This window comes from Erpetoichthys calabaricus, chromosome 1, assembly GCF_900747795.2.
Source record: "Erpetoichthys calabaricus chromosome 1, fErpCal1.3, whole genome shotgun sequence".
Taxonomy (NCBI): Eukaryota; Metazoa; Chordata; class Cladistia; order Polypteriformes; family Polypteridae; genus Erpetoichthys; species Erpetoichthys calabaricus.
Genome location: NC_041394.2, coordinates 343,158,606 through 343,181,426, shown reverse-complemented (window position 1 = coordinate 343,181,426; position 22,821 = coordinate 343,158,606). Strand labels below are relative to the sequence as shown.

The following is a 22,821-nucleotide window of genomic DNA, read 5'->3' as shown; positions in this document are numbered from 1 at the left end:
ACAAAACTCTGTGTTTGACCTCTTCATACTTTTCCTCAGGAATGTATGATCTTTTGAAACATGGATCCAAAAAAGAAGCAATGTCTAGTAGTTGCTGGGTGGCAGGGTCATCAAATTTCTCTCTCAGATAATCAAGAATTTTGGTCTTAATTGACATAGTGAGCTCTGAGTCTTCTGGCTGGTGAGCCAAGATGCTGGTTTGAAAAAGGTGTAGCACTGGCTTAACATAGGAGACTGTAACATAGGACTGAGCTGAGAGTGCATCTGTAAATTCCAGGAGGGGTCGAATAGCTTTATCAGTTGACTCTAGTACATCTATGTCCTACCATGTAAGTGCCAGATGTCTGGTTTTCTTGTCAGATGAGAGAACTTGGGTGATGGCCCTCTCTTGTTCCAACACTCTCTGTATCATTGCTGCCCTTGTCTGAAGACAAACGCTTCTTATCTCCCAGTTTTCAATAAAATGAACCGTTAGGCTCATGTATGGTTGCATGGTACAATTAGTCCACAGATCGGATGTGGTGGAGAAGTGGCGAACGTTCCGAAGCTGATTCAGAATTTTCTCCTTTACCTCGTTGTATAATTTGGGCAGCACTTCTTCGGCAAAGCATTTCCGACTGGGAATTACATATTTGGGATCAATCGTTCTCAGTAGTTTCTGAAATCCGTGTTTTTTGACAGTGGCAACAGGGACCATATCTTTTGCAATGTGGTATGTTACTGCAGCTGTTATTTCCTTCCATTTGGGGCTTGTTTTTTCAGAGAACGTTGCCGCCAGCGTGATTTGTTTTGCGACAGGGATGTGTTTCGTTGCGTTTTGAGCAGAGTTCTCACGAAGTTCAATACATTCTTCGTAGTTTGTAACATGTTTTGTTTTCAAATGATTGAAGAGGTTTGAGGTGTTGCTGCTCTTTGTTCCTACTTCTCTCTTACAAAGTTTACATATAACAGTCTTTTGTTCTGTATCATTTTGTCTAAAGCCAAACCATTTCCAAACAACGGAGGTCATATTTGTACCTTTTTTTGGCACTAAATCATCGCTGGTAGCCGTACTCGTTTCTGCCTCTGTCTCAGCCATTGTTGTTACTGTTTAAGATAAGCAGGAGGTGGGGTTTAATAGCAATGACTGCATTTAGGATGTGCTCCAATTAGCAGAAATAATGCACTACACACTTGTAGTGTTTAATAAAACATATTACATAATATATCGCGATAGGTTTATTTTCAAATGATGCATTAAAAATATTGTTCATATTGTGCCACTCGATATATTGCACAGGCCTAAGACCCCCCCTCACTTCACATAACAAAACCCAAGCTATTAATCAATTTCCAATTCCTGTGCTATCCTACAATTTTGGTATCATCAACTGGTCACAGAATGAGCTCCATAAACTGGATACCAAAATGGGAAAAATGCTACATGTGTAGCAACAATCTGAGTCTACATCCCAAGATCAGAAAGAGGTATGGGCCTAATTGAAATTAACACATATAGATTGGAAATAATTGGACTACAAACTTAAATGATAAACCACAATGACCCAATGTACAAGTAACATTCAACCATGAAGTAAAATAACCTCAACCCACATCAATAATCAGACTAGCTCAGCTCTTCCGGAAAATGATGAAATGCCAGAAACTCCCCCACTTTATACACAGAAGAACACAGTACAATACGCTAAGCAGCAGAAGAAAGAATTCAAAAAGTTGGATCAGCAAAAAAGGAAGAAATCTGGAAGACCACAAGTACAGCAGAAACTACACCTCCCTCCTCCAAGAGCCTCCTGTGGACCCTGAACATACTCATGTATGGCCCATGAGGGGTGAACCACAAACAAAAGATGAATGGCTGATCATGGCTACACAAGGTAGTTCAAGACGATAAAAAAAAAAAATGGCATCACAGATGTTATTTCTGCCAAACAGAATTAGAAGCAGTCACACATCTCATTGCTGGGTGCAAGGTACTTATTTATGGCTGAAGGACTAAGTGTCCAGGCTCATTCGCTGGAAACTCTGCAAAAAGTACAACTCACCAGCACCAGAAAGACACTGGGACCACAATCCAGACCACAAAATGGAAAATGTGGAGATATTAATAACTTCGGACCCTCCCCATACTAACTGATAGAAAAGTAGAGGCCAGAAAAGCAGACAGACTATTTTTCCTTGATGACTAAGAAAGCCTGGATAATTGAAGTAAGATACTAGTGACTACTCCATTCTCAGAATTGAGAGGCAAAAATAAAATACCAAGAAATGCAGTCTGAGATATGCCAAATGTGGGCCCAAAAGAAAAAAAATAGAGCCTGTTGCCAGTGTCAGCTTAACTAATAAAGAAAAATCTTTCAGGCCCATCTTGACATACTACCAGTTACAATAACTCTTTATGAACTGCATAAAGAAGACTTATAACGAACAATGCAGGTCCTCACGGCAAACTTAAGAGAGTGAGAAATTTAGCAGTACAATTATACTATCCTGACTATAGAATTAGGTTGTCTCCTGGATAGATAATAAGCACACCAAGAATATTTAGAAAAAGTAAACTGAGAGAGATGCAAAAATTCCAAACTGGATGATGAGTTTATCATCAAAAAAATCTTAATCTAGAAGAGACCTACACGTACTTGGGTGTAAATAAAGGTGGAGAAATTAATCATAAATAATTAGAGAAGAAAACTGGAAAATAATAAATTTGTCGAACAACGATGATGCTCAAAACTTCCCATACCGTATGTGATAAGCCAACTAACCATTCCCATCCTTTCTTACAACTGTGGTATAATAGACATAAACTGGGACATTGAAATGTTGAAACGTCTCCACGACCACCAGTCACTATGCAAGAATCAAATGGATTACTTAATTATTAATAATAGTTCATTTACTTTTTTTGCCATTTACAATTTCTTTAAATACAGAATTTACTTTTCATATATCTCAACTTACTCAGAGTTTTAGGGTCACAGCACATGGTCAGCTATTTGTACAGTACCCCTGGAGCAATGCAGGTTAAGGGCCTATGGCCTTTCTCAAGGGGCCAAAGGAGTAGCATTATTTCTGTCACTGCCGGGAATCAAACTGGTCACCTGCAAGTTACCAGCCCAGATCCTTTAGCCACTTGTACATGGTTGCAATCATTGGACTGTGAGCATACCTCCTCTACTCTACAGACCACCATGAACAGAACATACATCAGTATGAAGCAAATGAGCCAAAATAAACCACAATTATTAAGTTTGGCCAAACATTTAGAAGAAACAAGGGCACGACAGAGATGCTCCCACCTTGTGCTCAAACAACAAAAACAACAATACAAGTAGATTAACCTACAGAAGAAGAACAGCGAATGGAAAGACCACACATATAGTGGAAAGTATGCAGACCTCTTGTTCCAGCCCCACGTAGATCAAGAGATAACCCATGGATAGTTTAGAAGCAGAGAGTTAAAAGAAAGGGACAAGCGCCTAATAATGGCTGCACAGGTCAGTACCCTGCAAACAATATGGTTCAAGGTAACAATAGAAAAGAATATGAAAACTGATAAGTGCTGAACAAAGATGGACAGTCCCTCATATGGTTGCTGAATACGAGGTACTGATGGCAGAACGTTTATACGTGCAAAGATGCAATAAAGTTGCCAGACTTATCCATTGGAAAATATACAAAACGTACCTCTTACCAGTATCATGGATGCATTGGGACCACACTCCAGAACAAATAACTGAAAAGGAGGAGGTGTTAGTCACTTGTGACATAATAATACCATCAGACAGAAAGATAAACGCCAGGAAACCAAACATACAATAGTTGTCAAGGAGAAACCGTCTGAAACAGCACGGATTATTGAGGTTTCAGTCCCAAGAGATTACTCTGTATTCTGACTGGAAATACAAAAAATAGCCACATATTAAAAACTGTAATCTGATATGAGCTAAATGTTGAATTAAAGCACCCAGATTGTGTGAGTGGTGCTGGGATCATAAAGGCCTTATCCAAAAAAAAATCTGGATGCCTTCATTTCATTTGAGCTGCAGAAAGAAGTACTATTAGGAACAATGCAAATACTACAGTGAGCCCTGTTAGTGAACCAAAGAAAACAAGAACAGTAGCAGAGTGAAAATCATTTAAAAAAAAAAAACAAAACACAATCACGCTCCAGGACTCGAGAGTGAGACTCACTCCTGTCCATTGTTGGGAAATGAATCCCAGAGAGAAGCCATATTCCTGTTCTAAATGTGGCAGACAATATGCTCATATAAGTTGGCTGAAGAAACACTCTGCAGTACAGTTAACATGAGAGGAGGAGGAAGTCCTGAAATTGTCAGGTGGAGAAGAAAGAAATAGAAAGTTCCCAATTACTCGGGTACCTTCATATGTTGGGAATCATTGTGTAAGATCTACACGCAGTCTTCTCTAGCAAAATGACTCTTGTAGTATGAAAATATTTTGAAAAAGTAATTCTGGGCACTTCTCTTTCCAAATCAAAAGGTTCACATCATCCTCTGCCTTGGCACTTGGGCACAGTAGGTGATGGCGATAGAAATAGTGCCCATCTTCAGATAAAGAGAAGTCAGCCTCATATGAAGTGACAGTCAAGATGGACACCATTACTGACCCAACCCAGGGTTGAGGAGTGTTACTTGGTTACATCACTCCATACTTACCAACAAAAGTAACTAAATGTATTACATGGTTAACTAATAAAAAATGAAATGCTTTACAGACCGCGCGTTACTTTTGCATTGCTTCAGTAGTAACGCTGTAATGTTTTGGTTTTTTTAAGCAACACAGGCATTTTTTTACCTCAATAAAATAAGTTGTGTTACTTTAAAAATTAACGCCCAACACAAACCCCAACACATTTGTTGTCTCTTTTTGTCGATCTGCATATGATTTTAGTTTTATTAGCAATTTCTTTTTTTGACTTTTTTTTTCTTCTGTATTCTATATGGAATATTGATTCATTGTTATCTGTACATCTGCCTGAATAAAGGTGATGTGATTATTATGGGATTGAATGTTTTGTCTTCTCTTCTGTAATTGTGCGAATTAAAGTAAAAAGTGTGGTTTAAGTAGCATATTTCAGAGTGGGAAGGTCAGGGTTCTCCAGTGAAGTAAGAAATACTGTACATACAGATCCCTCCATAATGTTTGGGACAAAGACACACTTTTCCTTGATTTCACCCTCTGCTCCACAGTTTAAAATTACAAATCAAACAATTCAGACATTGTCAATAAAGTGAATTATTATAAAATACTGAAGGCTAACATAACAGAATACAACAACATTAGTCCGTCTTGAGAGGCAATGCTATTTCTGTAAAATTATAAATAACAATGTTAGTAAGTCCTCACAGGTGGCGCAGTGGTAGTGCTGCTGCTTTGCAGTAAGGAGACTGTGGAAGATTGTGGGTTCGCTTCCCGGTTCCTCCCTGTGTGGATAGCGCTTTGAGTACTGAGAAAAGCGCTATATAAATGTAATGAATTATTATTATTATTAATCCAAGAGTATTTTTTATCTCATTGATCACAATATTCTTATAAATCACCTTAGTCAGTGGGTGGGTCTCTCTGGCAGTGCCTTAAATTGGTTTGAGTCTTACTTAACAGGTAGAAAATAGTTGTGCTAATTATACTTTGAAGACTCATGATATTCTATATGGTTGTCCACAAGGCTCTATCCTGGGTCCGCTGCTCATTTCGATTTACATGTTTCCGTTAGGTCAGATTATCTCAGGGCATAACGTGAGCTGCCAAAGCTATTCCGACGACACACAACTGTATTTATCAATAGCACCTGATGACCCCGACTGTCTTGTCTCACTGACCCCCAATGTCTTACTTGTGTTTCTGAGTGGATGACTAGTAATTTTCTCAAACTTATTAAGGAAAAAACGGAAATCTTAGTGATTGGCAAAAATAGATATAATGAGGGTATTAGAAATAAACTTGATCCATTAGGCTTAAAAGTAAAGAATTTAGGGATACTTATTGACTCTGACCTAAGTTTTAATTCACATATTAATCAGATCACTAGAACAACATTTTTTCACTTAAGCAATACAGTAATCCCTCCTCCATCGCGGGGGTTGCGTTCCAGAGCCACCCGCGAAATAAGAAAATCCGCGAAGTAGAAACCATATGTTTATATGGTTATTTTTAGATTGTCATGCTTGGGTCACAGATTTGCGCAGAAACACAGGAGGTTGTAGAGAGACAGGAACGTTATTCAAACACTGCAAACAAACATTTGTCTCTTTTTCAAAAGTTTAAACTGTGCTCCATGACAAGACAGAGATGACAGTTCAGTCTCACAATTAAAAGAATGCAAACATATCTTCCTCTTCAAGTCAGGAGCAGATGTCAGAGAGAGAGAGAAAAAAAGCAAACAAATCAATAGGGCTGTTTGCTTTTAAGTATGCGAAGCACCGCGGCACAAAGCTGTTGAAGGCGGCAGCTCACACCCCCTCCGTCAGGAGCAGAGAAAGAGAGAGAGAGAGACAGAGTTTGTTTTTCAATCAAAAATCAATACGTGCCCTTCGAACTTTTAAGTATGCGAAGCACCGTACAGCATGTAATTTCAGGAAGCAGCTGCACAAAAGATAGCAACGTGAAGATAATCTTTCAGCATTTTTAGACGAGCATCCGTATTGTCTAGGTGTGCGAACAGCCCCCCTGCTCAATCCCCCTACGTCAGGATCAGAGAAAGTCAGTGCAAGAGAGACAGAAAAGTAAGCCGGGTAGCTTCTCAGCCATCTGCCAATAGCGTCCCTTGTATGAAATCAACTGGGCAAACCAACTGAGGAAGCATGTACCAGAAATTAAAAGACCCACTGTCCGCAGAAATCCGCGAACCAGCAAAAAATCCGCGATATATATTTAAATATGCTTACATATAAAATCCTCGATGGAGTGAAGCCGCGAAAGGCGAAGCGCGATATAGCGAGGGATTACTGTATAGCAAAAGTTCCCTTATAATGTTACAAGATGCTGAAAAATTAGTTGTCTTTTTTTTTTTTAGTCGACTAGATTATTGTATACAACACACTCCTCTCAGGACGAAAAAGACATCAATTGATTGCAATGAGTGCAGAATGCAGCTGCCAGAATCTTAACTAGGAAAAGAAAATCCTAGCAGATTTCTCCAGTTCTATGTCACTACATTGGTTACCTGTGTCATTTAGAATTGACTTTAAAATACTGCTTATCATTTACAAAGCCTTAAATAATCTCGCTCCATTTTATATTTCAGAATGCCTCTCACCTTACACACCTAATCGTAACCTTAGATCTTCAAATGAGTGTCTGCTTAGAATTTCAAGAGCTAATCTTAGAAGAAGTGGTGAGGCGGCCTTCTGCTGTTATGCACCTAAAATCTAGAATAGCTGACCGGTAGAAATTCGCCAGGCTAATATGGTGGAGCACTTTAAAAAAAACTGCTACAAACTCATTATTTTAACATGGCTTTCTTATATCTTCATTTTAGTGTAACCCTGATATTCTGTATATGCATTTAATTATTTTTATTACGGCTCTGCAATCTGTACTAACCCCAACTTTCTCTGCTGTTCTTTTTTTTCTGGTTTTCTGTAGTGGTGATCTGTGCCACCATCACCTGGGGCCTCATGTATAAATGGTGCGTACGCACAGAAATGTTGCGTAAGAACGTTTCCATGTTCAAATCGCGATGTATAAAACCTACACTTGGCGTAAAGCCACGCACATTTCCACGGTAGCTCATACCCTGTTGTACGCAAGTTCTCTGCTCAGTTTTGCAGACTGGCGGCACCCAACGTCAAAGCAGTGCTACTGTTCCTGTGTGGTTATCCTTTCTTTTTCAGATCCACATCCCTGACGTGGATTTATAAATACACTGAAATTAACCGCATATTGTTTATTAGTTTAAGGCATCTGATTGTAATTAACCTGTAACAATATAATGGTCCACAGAATGGTGAAACTATTCTAAATACCATAACTGCTTTAGCGTTGTTACTCTCAGTGTACCACCTACTTCTTTCAGCTGCTCCCGTTAGGAGTTGCAACATTGGATCATCTTTTTCCATATTACTCTCACTGCACCATTCAAAGTATTTATAACACTGTATCCGAGTGTGAATCACAGCTGTACAGCAGCTGATCGTAAAGAGAATTATCGATATACAGTATCAAGCACATGCTGCCTCAGCCATTCGCTATTTGCACTGCTCTCATATGACAAATGCTTCAGAGCCTTTCCTATTCAGACCTCGCGGTTCACAAACAGTTTCATCCCAAGAACTACAAACGCACTCAATCAGTCCATCAAGTGCTCCTTGTAGAACTGTTTGTACTTGCAAGTTACCGTGAGGTAATTGTACTTATGATACAGTTATAATATTGCACAACCTGAACCACTTTATAAAGCACATATTTACATATGATGACAATATCATTTTTAAGATGAAATGCAGCAAAATATATTATACAGGTAAAACTTTAACTACATGGTGCCGCAGCACTAGCGAGCTTGAGCTTCATTCACGGATTGTTCCTGCCTCGCGCTATATTCTTGCTGTGGCTTGTGCAACACTGGAAGGATAGATGGATAGAATTATTAAACATTACGAATATATTTCAATGTTCCTTAAAAGTTTTGAAAAATCGCCGTTCTAAGCTTACAGATGGCTTAATGTCTATTACAGAGCTGATTATGTGGTGATTTGGTATTTGGAGAAATAAAAGTAAGGACAGGAATTGGAGGTTAGTACGTTTGAAAAAGACAGTACTTCTGTAATAATCATTGAAGGTCGCACATGGCGCAGCAAGCATCTTGCGTAAGACATGAACAATCACTGCACCACCATGTTCCCATGTTTAATAACATGCTTTAACTCCTATCATCATGAAAATGATATCATGTATACTTCTCAGTATTTTAATTACTCAGAGAGCTGTAATATTTTGAATGTAATGGATTCTGTGTCCTGTCGGAGGAAGACAAAGCCCGGAAACACGTAGTGGTTCACGCACATAGAGCTCATAGAAGATCAAATACAAAACAAAGCATTTAATGTACTACTTTAGTTACGATGGGATTTGAGAAACTAGTAAATTAAACGATTTTAAGATGAAATTTATGATGTTCTACTTTAATGACAAAATAAACTACGTGATTAAAGTGGAAATTTCAAGATTAAAGTTGTCATTTTGCGCTTTTTTCACACTGTGTGTCTTTTTTTTTTCTCTGTACCCAAATAAGCTTTCATATGACACTCAGACGGTGGGCTATGACTCGCCTTTTCACGGCGACTTTGATATGCAACAACTTCTTTTTTATTTCGGGCACTGTGCAACTTTGTGAACTTGAGCTTTTGAGTTTCTCCGACACGCTATGTCACTCGATCAACTTCCTTTTGTTGTTTATACCACTGTTTAAACCAACAAATAGTATGGTTTTTCCTTTCCTCCACTTGGTATTCCTCATACTTTTGCAATTGCCTTTTCACAGAACACTGAGCTTAAGGGCTATTGATATTGATTTGCATATTCAAAGAGACATAATTCTGGGAGGAGTTGGGGCGGGACAGCAGCACGTGCGTTAATTTCCACGCTGACCGGGATTTATGTAGCGGAAGAACGTGGAAGTTGGCGAACGCACAGATTTATGCATCTGGATTTTTTTGTGCGTAAGTAAATTTCTGCTTTTGTGTTATGTCATGTTATAGTGCGAATTCTACGCATGGCGTTATGCATGAGGCCCCTGATCAGGGCAAGATGCAGCCCCTACATTGATGGATTGAAGGCCAGAGGTCCAAATGACCATCATCATATAATTCTACCACGTGAAGCCTGAAAAACATGATGACTAATTTAGATGATTTATGTTAGGTAGAATGCCCAGTGGGGGCTGGGTGGTCTCATGGCCTTGGAACCCGTGCAGATTTTGTAAAGCACTGTGAGCTACATGATTTGTATGAAAATACAGTGGTACCTTGAGATACGAGTTTAATTCATTCCGTGACCGAGCTCGTAAGTCAAAATGCTCGTATCTCAAATCAATTTTCCCAATTGAAATTAATTGAAATGAGATTAATTCGTGCCAGCCGTGACCGAGCTCGTAAGTCAAAATGCTCGTATCTCAAATCAATTTTCCCAATTGAAATTAATTGAAATGAGATTAATTCGTGCCAGCCCCCAAAAAACCACCCCAATTTTTTGTTAAATGCTTTCAACATAAGAAAAATGTATTTATAATAAACAAATATTGTATACAAACAAAATAAAACCTAATACATAAAAGAGAATCTAAAGAAATAAATAGATGTTAGCGAAGCCGATTAATGTATTGTAATGTTTTTTTCTTTCACTTCACTTTTGCTTAACTTAATTTTCTTCTTCATTGTCATTAAATAGCGCCGCCGCACGATCAGTTGCAACTTTTTCAGGGTGTTTCTTCTCTTTAAAGTTCGAAACTTTTTCCCACGTTGCAAACACTTCCTTTATCTCACTTTAAGAAATAACCTCCTCCACGATACCAATCTCCTGCAGAACCTCCGTACGTTGCCACGTCTATAGTTCCGTCAACTCCTCCGTCATCAGTTCCTCAGAATGTACGGCGACAAGCTTTTTGATGGCTCGTATTTCGAATTTTGGCTCGTAACTCAAGGCAAAAATCAACCTAGTGATGCCTCGTATCTCAAAAAACTTGTATGTTGGGGCACTCTCAAGGTACCACTGTATACTCTAGAAATAAATGCTGCTGTTGTTGTTGTCATCCTATAACAAGAAAATGATCCAAACATACTCTTGAGGCAACACAAGCATTTGGTAAAGGTTAAAAGTGAAACATTCTTGAATGGCCAAGCCCATCACCTGATTTAAATCCAAGTGAGCAGGCCTTCCATTATGCTGAAGAGAAGGTTTGAGGGGAGATGCCCCCCAGAATTAGCAGGAGCTGAAGGTGGCTGCATTAGAGGCTGGTGATGTCTATGAATCACATATTTCAAACAGTCGTTGCACGCACATGATATGCAACAATGTCCTAAAGAAGTCAGCTTTAATAGACCTGCCGTTGTTGAGTTCCCAGCATTATTTTGCCCTGACATGGGGGTTGTGGAGGGGGGTTCATGTAGAAAAAGTGTTGTGTGACCAAAATGTATGCAAAGACCCTTAAATGAAAGTCTGCAATGTGCACTTGAATCACGTCTGATGGGTTTGGTTTTAAACCTTGATGCAGAGGGGTAAATCAAGGAAAGATGTGTCTTTGTCCCAAAGATGTTGTGCACTGCACTTGGAAGAAATAGTTTTACGAGAAGCTTTATCCTTGGAGAGGCTTTGGACCACGTTATTTGGTGTGAGAAGCTAGTGGAACAGAGAGAAATCTGGGAAATTGTTGTTGTAGATCTGGAGTAACTGGTACTTGTTGAAAAAGACCCTATTGATGTCGTGGAGAAAACTTCTTCAAAAATAACAAGCAGAGTCTTTATATAAGCAGTTAGAATTGGACTTTATTGCAGAGTATAAGAAACTATTTCAGAGCACATAAAGCTGTCGCAGTTCAGAAATGATCCCAGTGGGTTGTGTGCAGCCTTTTTTTACTTCAGTTCTAATCCCAAAAACATCTCCTCTTCGTACATTTTTCTTGTTATCCACTTTATATGTTCTTTTCATAATAATGACCTTTTTCATAACAATTACCTTAGTTCTTTCCCCTAATAATCATCAATCTTTTCTTAACAATCATTCGGACTTGAAGGTCATGCTTGCCACCTGGCCCAGAGATGACTATCACGTAATCATTTTTTTACATTCTCGCATTCCTAATCTTGTGCTATTCAAAATTGGTGGCTTTTTAATTAATCTTTTTAATTAAGTTGGAATCAGGATGACCCACATATAAGAAACTGAATTGCTCAATCAGTAATTACGTGTTGTACCAGCATCCCGTAAGGCTAAAATCACAGGCAGCTCTGCTGGTAAGAACAGCATGCAGCTTCACTTATAAGAGCTAAGCTGCTTGAGCTGAAAGCAGGCAGGTGGCCTTGAGCAGACAAGCACAGTGCTAGAAAATAAATAAATAAAAATACAAGTCTTTACTAATGAACCCTTAAATTCCTATATTGTTCAAAGCCAGCTGATATAGCCTGTTTTACTTTAACTTGACAAAGATATTCATAAGCTTTATTATATAAATTTAAATGCAATTTAAAAATGTTTATGTGTTTAAAATGTTTATGCACCAGCGGGCAAGCTTGCTTAGTTTTCTTTAAGATTAAGGCCCTTGAAGGCTTTTGGAAACTTGTTTACTCTTTTGTCAGTCAAAACACCCAGCAGAGCCACCATATCCCAAAACAAAAGCTTGTTTACTCAGTTTCCTCATAAAACACTTGGCTCATAGAAAAGTAGGCAAGTGAAAAAGAAGCAAAAACAAAAGTAGCGGTCTGTAAAATAATAGTGGTTCTCTAAGCCACTTAAAAAGATGTCAAGGATCTGCTTTTGGTAGTCAATGGTTCTAAAACCAATAACAAGGCACACTGATCCTTAATCTAAACTCTCAACATTGATTGATTTACTGTTCCTATTAGACACAATTGACTCTATGCACATTCTGTTCTGGATTCCTCGTCAGCCAGCTGCTTCGCTTTCAGCACTGATATCGAATCTGACTAGCTATGGCGTTTTCACCCTGTCACTTCAAGACATTCCCTAACTTACAGTCAGCGATGTAAGTCACATTATTTAAACATTATGCCAAACGTCAGGAGCTAAAAATGAGAAAGGCTTCAAACAATATATTTCAAGGTACATCCACTTACGAAGGTAGATCCGTACATATTAAAAACTTGTGTCTGCTGTCAGCTTACACAGGACAAATATCTGATTACACTAGAATTTCAATAACACTGGTCTACAAAAAATATTTTTTGTTTGCTACTGGGAACAAGCTTTATTACGTTTTTTACACTGATTTCATATATGAAATCGGAATTAAGCTAGCACGTCAGGTTTTTAAATTATATGTTTTGACACTTTTGAATATCAATATACAGTATCAACACGATATCTGGAGTTTGGAATTGTTTTGATGTGTTTATTTTGAAAACAAACCAGAAGATGACACCAGAGACACGTTAAATTATATTTATGTCAATTTACTTCAATATAAAAGTGAGGTCAGCGTTCCCAAAAATGTTGGAGGCACTCGCTTTTGTGCTTGTACTGCACATCCGCCTCTCTTTGCAAGAACCAACAGTAGTCACCCATCATACTCGGAGTGAATTTTCCCCGATATCGGTTTTCTATCACCTTTATATCTTGATGAAATCTTTCCCAGTACTCATTGCTGACATCACCCAGATTTGGTGGAAAAAAAGTCGAGATGAGAATGTAAAAAATTACACCTTCAGTGACATTCGGGCTCCCGTAAGCCGATACACTTTCAGCAAATTCTCCACAAGCTCAGCATTATTCTCTGCTCTGTGACTGCCAAGAAAATTCTAGACAACCCGCACGAATGCTTCCCATGTGGGCTACAGTTTCCTTTTGAATTCATCGTCAAGCATCAGTTCACGGATTTCAGGAACAACAAAAACACCTTCCTTAATTTTGGCTTCACTTTTCTCGAGACCAAACTTATTTCTTAAATGCTGAAAAGCATCGCCGTTTCTGTCCATCGGCGTGACAAAATTTGCAAAGTAATGGTGAATCTAATGAACAAAATGTCCTGAAATGCAATGTTATGTTTAACAGTAAAACCTCTACCTACTGCACCATCATGTCTGAGTTATGTCATTATGCTTTAGAGTCATATAAGACCTGATAATCAGTTACAAATATTTCTTCTGCTAATTAAAAATTAATAATTTTTAAAGAATAATAATAATAATACATTACATTTATATAGCACTTTTCTCAGTACTCAAAGCGCTATCCACACAGGGAGGAACTGGGAAGCGAACCCACAATCTTCCACAGTCTCCTTACTGCAAAGCAGCAGCACTACCACTGCGCCACCTGTGAGGACAAATTAATAATGACAAGGTAAACAACTCACAGCTGTTAGTAACATGTGGTGAATTATTTAATCTCAATTTCATCCCTAGTGGAATTACTGGTATTTATCAAAATGGTTACCAGCCTTTACTGTCCAGTCACCCTAGTTGTCCAAGACCTGGAACATCATAACTAAAAAACAGGACGTGCTGCTGGGCGAAAACGGTTTTCAGATTTGGAGTCAGCAAGTGAAACCTGTTAAAGTAAAGGTGAAAGACTCCCAGTAGCAAAATGCTTGTTGACCAGTGTAATTAGTCATTACACTTTTTTCAGGTGAATATTTAATACTGCAATGGCATAATTTATATCAGCCAGGGATGAGTCACCAAAGAATGACCTGGCATTACATCATCAATAGCAGGAGAACCTATAAAAATGGTAACTCTACACAGATCAGATTGGCAAGCTTTGTTGGGCTGAATTGCCCGTTCTCATCAATTTGTTTGTAATATTTCCAATTTCTGTTTAATCAAAGGAAAATAAATTTCTAAGGCTGTCAGTTTATTCTGTATGTCAGTTGTACTGTGTATGAGGAGTGGGGTCTCTGGCCATTAGACGTATATCAAGGTAACTCATGCACACTTAGTTTAAGAAAAATACAATGTGTTGATAAACACAAAGATTATAGAACTGTGATAACTGCATATATGTCAACGCAGACAGACAAGCATAACACAGAAGAGGCTGTTTGTTTACTTGCTCTTTAGAGTTCTAATTTATCTTGGCACAGATAAACAGGTTTATGATAGCAGGCCTTTAAGGAGGATTTCTGATGTCATATGGAGTTGTTGCTGTTGTTGTTCTGGGTTCAAGTGGAGGTCTTTGTCTATTTGCTGTGTGTTCCTTTGTTCACAGTGTGCTGTGATGCTGGCTTTCTCACCTCACTGTTACACACTTTGCTATTCCCTCTGCACCTTTCTGGCACAAGAGTGTAGGTGCTAAAGTTCACTTCTTGAAGTAATGGCTTCTTTTTATTCTTGTCACACTATGCTCAATCACTTGAACAGAGGTAGGGAAGAGTGGCCCTTAGAGGCAGTTCAGGGCGTCCTGGTCCAAGGCTGTATGGAGAGGAGCTTCCAGGTCAAAGAAAGTTTGTGAACTGTTTGCTCCGCAGAGTGTGGATGGCTTCTCACCCCAAAGAGAGCAAATTGCCAGCTTTGAGCTCACAAAGAGAAAGCATTATCTGCTTTTTGACTCCTCAGCCTTCAGGCCCCAAAAGAGACAGAAGAGATGAGTGCAGCTGCACAAAAAGGAAGGTGTAGCCTCTGGTGATTGGATTAAAGCTCCTTCCGTTTGTAGATTCAGAGTCTGCTTGTAGGTTCGTTATTTTTTCCATCACAAACAGGCAGGTCCAGTTCTCGGTTACAAACCTAAGATGAAGGTCTGCTTGGGTGTTATTTTGTTTGAAGGAGCCTCTGCAGAGGTGTCGGCTCAACTCGGATTTACACCTTTGTATTTAGGTGAAGAACTCCAAGTGCCCAATGACCTTCATCCAGAAGCACTTCCTGGTGTGGCTTAAGTGCTGCCAAACAGGGCCCTGTAAACGTCCAGGCATCTCATGGCGGTGGCCTCAGGCTCCAGCAGGGTTGAGTTTCCATGCTCCAAACCCGTGGCCCTGCTATAAGCCAAGGGGGCTGCCCCCTATTGGTCCGGGGGAGACAGTATGCAGAATAAGCCCTGTCCCCCGTTCTATCTGTGCCGAAGGTGTCCCGGCCAGGAAAGGGCCCCGGTGGTCTGTCACACCACAGATTGTCGTTAATATTTAGATCAAGGGACTGTGAAAGCCATGCCAAAATCTTAAGCTTGGACCTTTTGAGCGAGTCCATTGTCAATTTTGAAGTGCAGTTCTTATTGTTATCCTGTTGTAGAAGCCATACTCTTTTCATTTGTAGCTGTTTTAGATGGTGTGATGTTTGCTTCCAGAATTTTTTAGTATTTAATTTGAATCCATTCTTCCCTCTATCAGTGAAAAATTTCCCTGTGCTACTTGCTGCAAGACAATCCTGAAACATAAATGATCTACCGCCTTGCTTAATGGTCAGAGACGTGTTCTTGTCATGAAATTCTGTGCCCTTTTTTCTCCAAATACACTTTTGCACATTATGGCCAAAAAGTTCTTTTTTGACTTCATCATTCACATGATTTGTTCCCAAAATGCATCAGGCTTGTTTAAAAGTTCATCTCCAAACTTCTGATGTTGAGGTTTGTAGTGAGGTAACAGGAAATGTTTCTTCTGATGGCTCTTTCTTGAAGGTCATATTTGTGGTGGTGTTGCTGCACAGTAGAAGGGTACATCACCACTCCAGAGTCTGACTATAAAAGACCTTCAGGAAGGTTTAGCAAATTAGGGTTTTGATTTGCCTTTCTAGCAATCCTATGAGCAGTTGCCTTGGAAAGTTGTCTTGGTCTTCCACACCTCAACTTTGCTGTTAACTGCCATTTCTTAATAATGTTACAAACTGAGGAAGTGGCTACTTGAAAACCTTTGCCATCTTCTGTAGCCTTTTCCTGCTTTGTGGGCATCAATTAGCTGCATAAAGGAGCTCATGGCTACTGATTGCTGGGACAAGGTTTGAGGAGTCTGAGAATTTATACAGCTTTGAATTTTGCATCACCTAGCCATTCCTGATAATGACTATAAACAAGACAAAACCCTAAGGAGCTAATTAAGGTTTGACATTTTGGAAAAAAAAGTTATCTGAGACCTCCGATCTCTTGGAGTGCACAGACATTTGCAGGGTACTCCTTTTTCTCTCTACAAAACAAAAATAATACACAAATCTTGTGTAAAATGCAGAAAAGAATGATTATCTTTAACTTATGGCTTTTGGAGATCATCATTTTTTGACTTAACTATTCACAGTAACAGTTATTCTGGTCAGGAGTCCCCACACTTTCGCATATCGCTGTATATGAAATGTCATGAAAGTGTACGTCTTGGGTAAAGCTATGTGTGACAAAAACCATCCCCTCACCAGTGTGTATCGCGCATCCAACTTATGAATTAATTGATGGAATCCTAAACTTCCTACTATAGAAAATGTGTGGGTATCTAAAATGATAAATTGCAATTATTTTTGAGGTATACTCTGATTTTTTTTTTTTTCCCTGTCCTGATTATATTTCTCAATCTTTTCAAACAGTGCTATTTCTGACAGCTAAGACACATTTGGTTCCTTAGCTGTTTTCCTGCTTTCACTGCCTTGTTGAATGTTGCTGTCTGATCAGATTAGTTGTGCCAAATGTCTTTGCTTTAAATCCACCACAACTAACAACTAACTTTTTCATTTTAAACTTTACACATAGCATTCCTGTCACTTTTAAGACACTTTAAAATATTTCCAAACAGCAGTTATTTTCTTCCTCAGTTTCCACTTTGTGCACTCTGTCAGTACTGCGTGTTCCCTTGGCTTACATATTCCAGTCAACCAACTACAAGCTGATTTCACAATAACAAGCATAAACTGGTCAATTTGGATTCAAGGCTGATTGATTTGTGCGACACTACTCTTTAGTTCAGTCGTATTTCTTGTTTATAGCACTCTTCATTGAGTGCAGGCTTAGACTGCGTGATGTTTGCAGTCATAACAGAGATAATAACTGCATACATGAACACACACATTTGATCAAATAGACAGTAAAACCTGGCATGTGTTAGTTTAATTAACATAAATTAGTCCTGACAGTAGATACCCTTTAACATTATGATGGTGAGTATAAATGTCACCGGTGTATCACAGAGCTGACCAGTCCAGTGGGCTCATGCATAACGCCATGCATAGAATTCACACTATAACGTGGCGTACGGACAAAAGCGGAAATGTACTTACGCACAAAAAAATCGAGATGCATAAATCTGTGCGAATGCCAACTTCCATGTTCTTCCGCTCCATAAATCCCAGTCAGTGTGAAAAGTAATGCACGTGCCTGCTGCCCCACCCCAGTTCCTCCCAGAATTACGCCTCTTTGAATATGCAAATCAATATAAATAGCTCATAAGCTTAGCATTCTGTGAAAAGGCAATGGCAAAAGCACAGAGAAAATAGAAGAAATTCAGTGAATACCAAGTGGAGGAAAGGAAAAACGTACTATTTGTTGGTTTAAACAGTGGTATAAACAACAAAAGGAAGTTGATCAAGTGACATAGTGTGTCAGAGAAACTCGAAACCTCAAGTTCACAAAGTTGCACAGTGCCCAAAATAAAAAAGAAGTTGTCACATATCAAAGTCGCTGTGAAAAAACGAGTCGTAGCCCACCGTCTGAGTGTCATATGAAAGCTTATTACGGTACAGAGAAAAAAATAGGCTCACAGTGGGGAAAAAAGCACGAAATGTCAACTTTAATTTTGAAATTTCCACTTTAATCACGTAGTTAATTTTTTCATTAAAGTAGAACATCATAAACTTCATCTTTAAATAGTTTAATTTACTAGTTTCTCAAATCCCATCGTAACTAATGTAGCAAGTTAAATGCTTTGTTTTGTGCTTGATCTTCTATGTGCTCTATGTGTGTGAATCAATACGTGCTTCCGGGCTTTCTCTTCCTCCAACAGGACACAGAATCCATTACATTTGTTATTTTACAGCTCTCTGAATAATTAAAATACTGAGATGTATACTTGATATCATTTTCATGATGATAGGAGTTAAAGCATGTTGTTAAACATGGGAACATGGTGGCGCAGTGAATGTTCATGCCTCACACAAGAGGCTTGCTGCGCCATGCGCGACCTTTGATGAAATAATTTGTTGCAGCAGTACTGTCTCTTTCAAATGTACTAACCCCCAATTCCTGTCCTTCCTTTTCTTCAAATACCCAATCGCCACACAATCGGCTCTGTAATAGACGTTAAGCCATCCGTAAGCTTAGAACGCTGGTTCTTCAAAACTTTTAAGAAACATTGAAATATCTTCGTAGTACATGTTTAATTATTCCATCCATCTATCCTTCCAGTGTAGGAACAATCCGTGAACGGAGTGCTGCAGCACTGTGTCCTCACATGTTTAATTATTAACAATATAGATTATTTAAATGAATTAAATGAAATTATCTGAATAAAACTTTAAAAATGTTGGGAAATTAAGGCGCTTTCTAAATAAACAGGATTCTGAGAAATGAATTCATGCATTTATTTCTAGTAGGATTGACTACTGCAATGCGGTGTTCACTGGATGTTCAAACTGTTCTTTATACAGCTTCCGGTTAATCCAAAATGCTGCTGCAAGAATTATTACAAGAACAAGAAAATACGAACACATAACTCCAGTTCTTAAATCCTTACATTGGCTCTTGGTTAAGTTTAGGGCAGATTTCAAAATCCTCCTTTTAACATATAAAGCATTAAATGGCTAAAGTCCGGCTTACTTGTCTGAACTTATCATGACTTAAAACCAGAGCACACATTAAGATCTCAAGATGCCGGTCTTCTTATAATTCCAAGGATTGATAAAATAACAGTGGGAGGTCGAGTTTTTAGTTACAGGGCCCCTGTAGAATGGTATGCCTGCTGCTATAAGAGATGCCCCTTCAGCCTCAGCTTTTAAATCCCGTCTGAAGACGGTAAAGTCATCCCTGATGGAGGATCGCAGGAATCGTGGGAAAGAGGGGTCCTTTCATCGGATTAGCACTGCCAATGAAAGTCAAAGAAGCAATTAGGAAGCCGGAAAATAATAATGAAATAATTAGAGACATCGAAAAACCTTAGGATTACCTCATTTAACTGTCTGGAATATCAATAAGAAGAAAGAATGTACTGGTGAGCTCAGTAATCACAAAGAGACTTGTAGGCCAAGTAAGACCACCACTGCTGAAGACAGAAGAAGTTGCTGTAGATTACATTTTGATCATGACTTGTACACCCTGATGGTAACGATATTGCATGTGTCTCTCTACCATCTTAAGTATACCATAGAGATGACATGATGTTGCTCACAGTGACTGAGAGATTCCTCACCGGTCAGGCAGTTCACACTGAAAAGCAGCAATTAACAAATAACCCACAGCTGTTAAGAGCTGTGACATAACTGGGATTGTGTGATTTCTGCATGGTGGTCTCTGTAATGAAGGCTTAAGTTCAGCAGACAGTTTAAAGAGGATGACGGTAGGAAGTCTAAATTGGCTTATAATTCAGTCATCATCATCAGCCAGAAAATCATTGTGATCCCTAAAAAAAACACTCCTTGTGCAGCCTGTCAAACTTTAGAATGAGAAATGTGAGATGAAATGAGATTTTCTGTTCACTTCATTGGATTTGCTAAAATGCAAATACAAATAAAGTCTGCATGGGACTTATAAATGCTTAAAACTTGAGGTAACTTTAAGCCAGTTTAAATGGCAAGTTCTAGTTTTATAAATCCAACTTTTGTATAAGAAATAGCTTTTATACACGTTGATGAGCATAAGGAAGTTTTATAAATGCAGCCCTGGTGTGTAGTTGTAATAAAACACGTAAAATTAAAAATTAAGTGTGTTTTCCATGTACAACTAAAGTTTTATCAGCTTATGCTGATCAAAGGTTGTTCCTAATTTCAGCCATCATGTATTTAATGTACTACGGTGGGTTGGCACCCTGCCCGGGATTGGTTCCTGCCTTGTGCCCTGTGTTGGCTGGGATTGGCTCTGGCAGACCCCCGTGACCCTGTGTTCAGATTCAGCGGGTTGGAAAATGGATGGATGGATGGATGTATTTAATGTGAGTTAAAGATAGAATGTTGATAATAAGGCAAAGGATTGAAAATAAGTGCTTTTTTTCTTTCTTTCTTTTAAACTTTATACAGGAAACAAAGATCACTGCAGTGTGGAATGTGGCAAAGAATTCTCTGGCAAGAGTGCTCTTCAGATCTACACTAGAGTTCACACCAGAGAGAAGCCGTATTGCTGTAATGAATGTGGTAAACAGTTTTCACGAATAGGCCATCTTCAGAGACACACTAGAGTTCACACCGGAGAAAAGCCGTATTGCTGTAATGAATGTGGTAACCACTTTTCAGAAATAAGCAGTCTTCGTAAACACAGTAGAGTGCACACAGGAGAGAAGCCGTATTGCTGTAATGAATGTGGTAAACAGTTTTCAGAGATGAGCAGTCTACAGAAACACACGAGAATTCACACCGGAGAGAAGCCATATTGCTGTAATGAATGTGGTAAACATTTTTTACATATAAACAGTCTGAAGTACCACACCAGAGTTCACACCGGAGAGATGCCATATTGCTGTAATGAATGTGGTAAACAGTTTTCACGAATAGGCTATCTTCAGACCCACACTAGAATTCATACGGGAGAGAAGCCATATTGCTGTTATGAATGTGGTAAACAGTTTTCAGAAACAGGCCATCTTCAGAACCACACAAGAATTCATACAGGAGAGAAGCCATATTGCTGCAATGAATGTGGGAAAAAGTTTTCACAAATGGGCAGTCTTCAGAGACACACTAGAGTTCATACTGGAGAGAAGCCTTTTATCTGCAATGAATGTGGTAAACATTTTTCACAAATAGGCAGTCTTCAGAGACACACTAGAGTTCACACAGGAGAGAAGCCATATTGCTGTAATGAATGTCATAAACAGTTTTCACATATAACCAGTCTTCAGAGACACACTAGAGTTCACAACACAATCAAAACAGGAGCAGTTCAAAAGAACAACAAGCACCCTTCAGGACTCCAAAGTGAACCTCCTGTCCTGAAAAGTAAGCAAACTAAACTATTTTTGACAAATTAATCTCTGAGAGAAGCCATATCTATCTATCTATCTATTGCTGTTTGTATTGTGGTAAACAAATCTCTCAGAGGAGTTCTCTTCAGAGACGCAGTAGAATTCATACCAGAGAGAAGGAAAAACTGAATTGTCCCGACTAAAGAGTGAGGTGAACTCCTGCATGAACAGTAAGCACATGTAACCGACTGGAATCCTTCCTCCTCCGTGATGTGTTTAAGACAAGTCAACATGGAAGTGAAACAAAAGTTTATCTTATTTTTCCCTTCCCAGAAACAAAATAAAGAACAGGGCGTCATACAGACAGCTTCTCACTGAAGCCCTACAGCCTCCACCATACACCTAGCTCTGTTTTCATAACATTCATATTACATATAGAACTATGACAATATATTAGACACATTTCATCAGAAACAAAAACAACACTATTTACAATATACATAGCCTCACACAATAAATAACAGTTCAGCTTTATAATATTATATATTTTGCTATTTTTATATAACAAAAAAATAAAAAAACATACCTAAACAAAAAAAAAGAACAGGGTGTCATACAACAACAACAACAACAACAACATTTATTTATATAGCACATTTTCATACAAAAAGTAGCTCAAAGTGCTTTACATAATGAAGAAAAGAAAAATAGACAAAATACAAAATTAAAATAAGACAACATTAGTTAACATAGAAAGGAGTAAAGTCCGATGGCCAGGGTGGACAGAAAAAACAAAAAAAAAAAAAAAAAAACTCCAGACGGCTGGAGAAAAAAATAAAATCTGTAGGGGTTCCAGGCCACGAGACCACCCAGTCCCCTCTGGGCATTCTACCTAACATAAATGAAATAGTCCTCTTTGTAGTTCGGGTTCTCATGGAGTCACTTGATGCTGATGGTCATACAGACTTCTGGCTTTTAATCCATCCATCATTTTTGGAACATCATGGTGCTTTGGGTAGATGGTGGTGGCGCAAGCCACCACTAAAAGGACACCGGTAAAGGAAACAGAAGAGAGAGTAGGGGTTAGTACAGATTTTGAATGAATAGTTATTATAATG

At 38.7% G+C, this 22,821-nt stretch overlaps 2 protein-coding genes across 2 annotated transcripts in view; one reads left to right on the top strand and one right to left on the bottom strand.

Annotated features, from left to right (window-relative positions):
• LOC114669164 (zinc finger protein 665-like) overlaps positions 1-22,047 on the top strand; it is a 46,255-nt gene extending 24,208 nt beyond the window's left edge. Inside the window, exons 4-5 of the mRNA XM_051934888.1 lie at positions 20,823-21,737; positions 22,037-22,047. Of these exons, the coding sequence (XP_051790848.1) occupies positions 20,823-21,737; positions 22,037-22,047 (926 nt within the window). The remainder of the gene's footprint in view (positions 1-20,822; positions 21,738-22,036) is intronic.
• LOC114664931 (gastrula zinc finger protein XlCGF57.1-like) overlaps positions 1-22,821 on the bottom strand; it is a 607,208-nt gene that overhangs the window by 242,897 nt on the left and 341,490 nt on the right. The gene's annotated exons all lie outside the window — the stretch shown is intronic.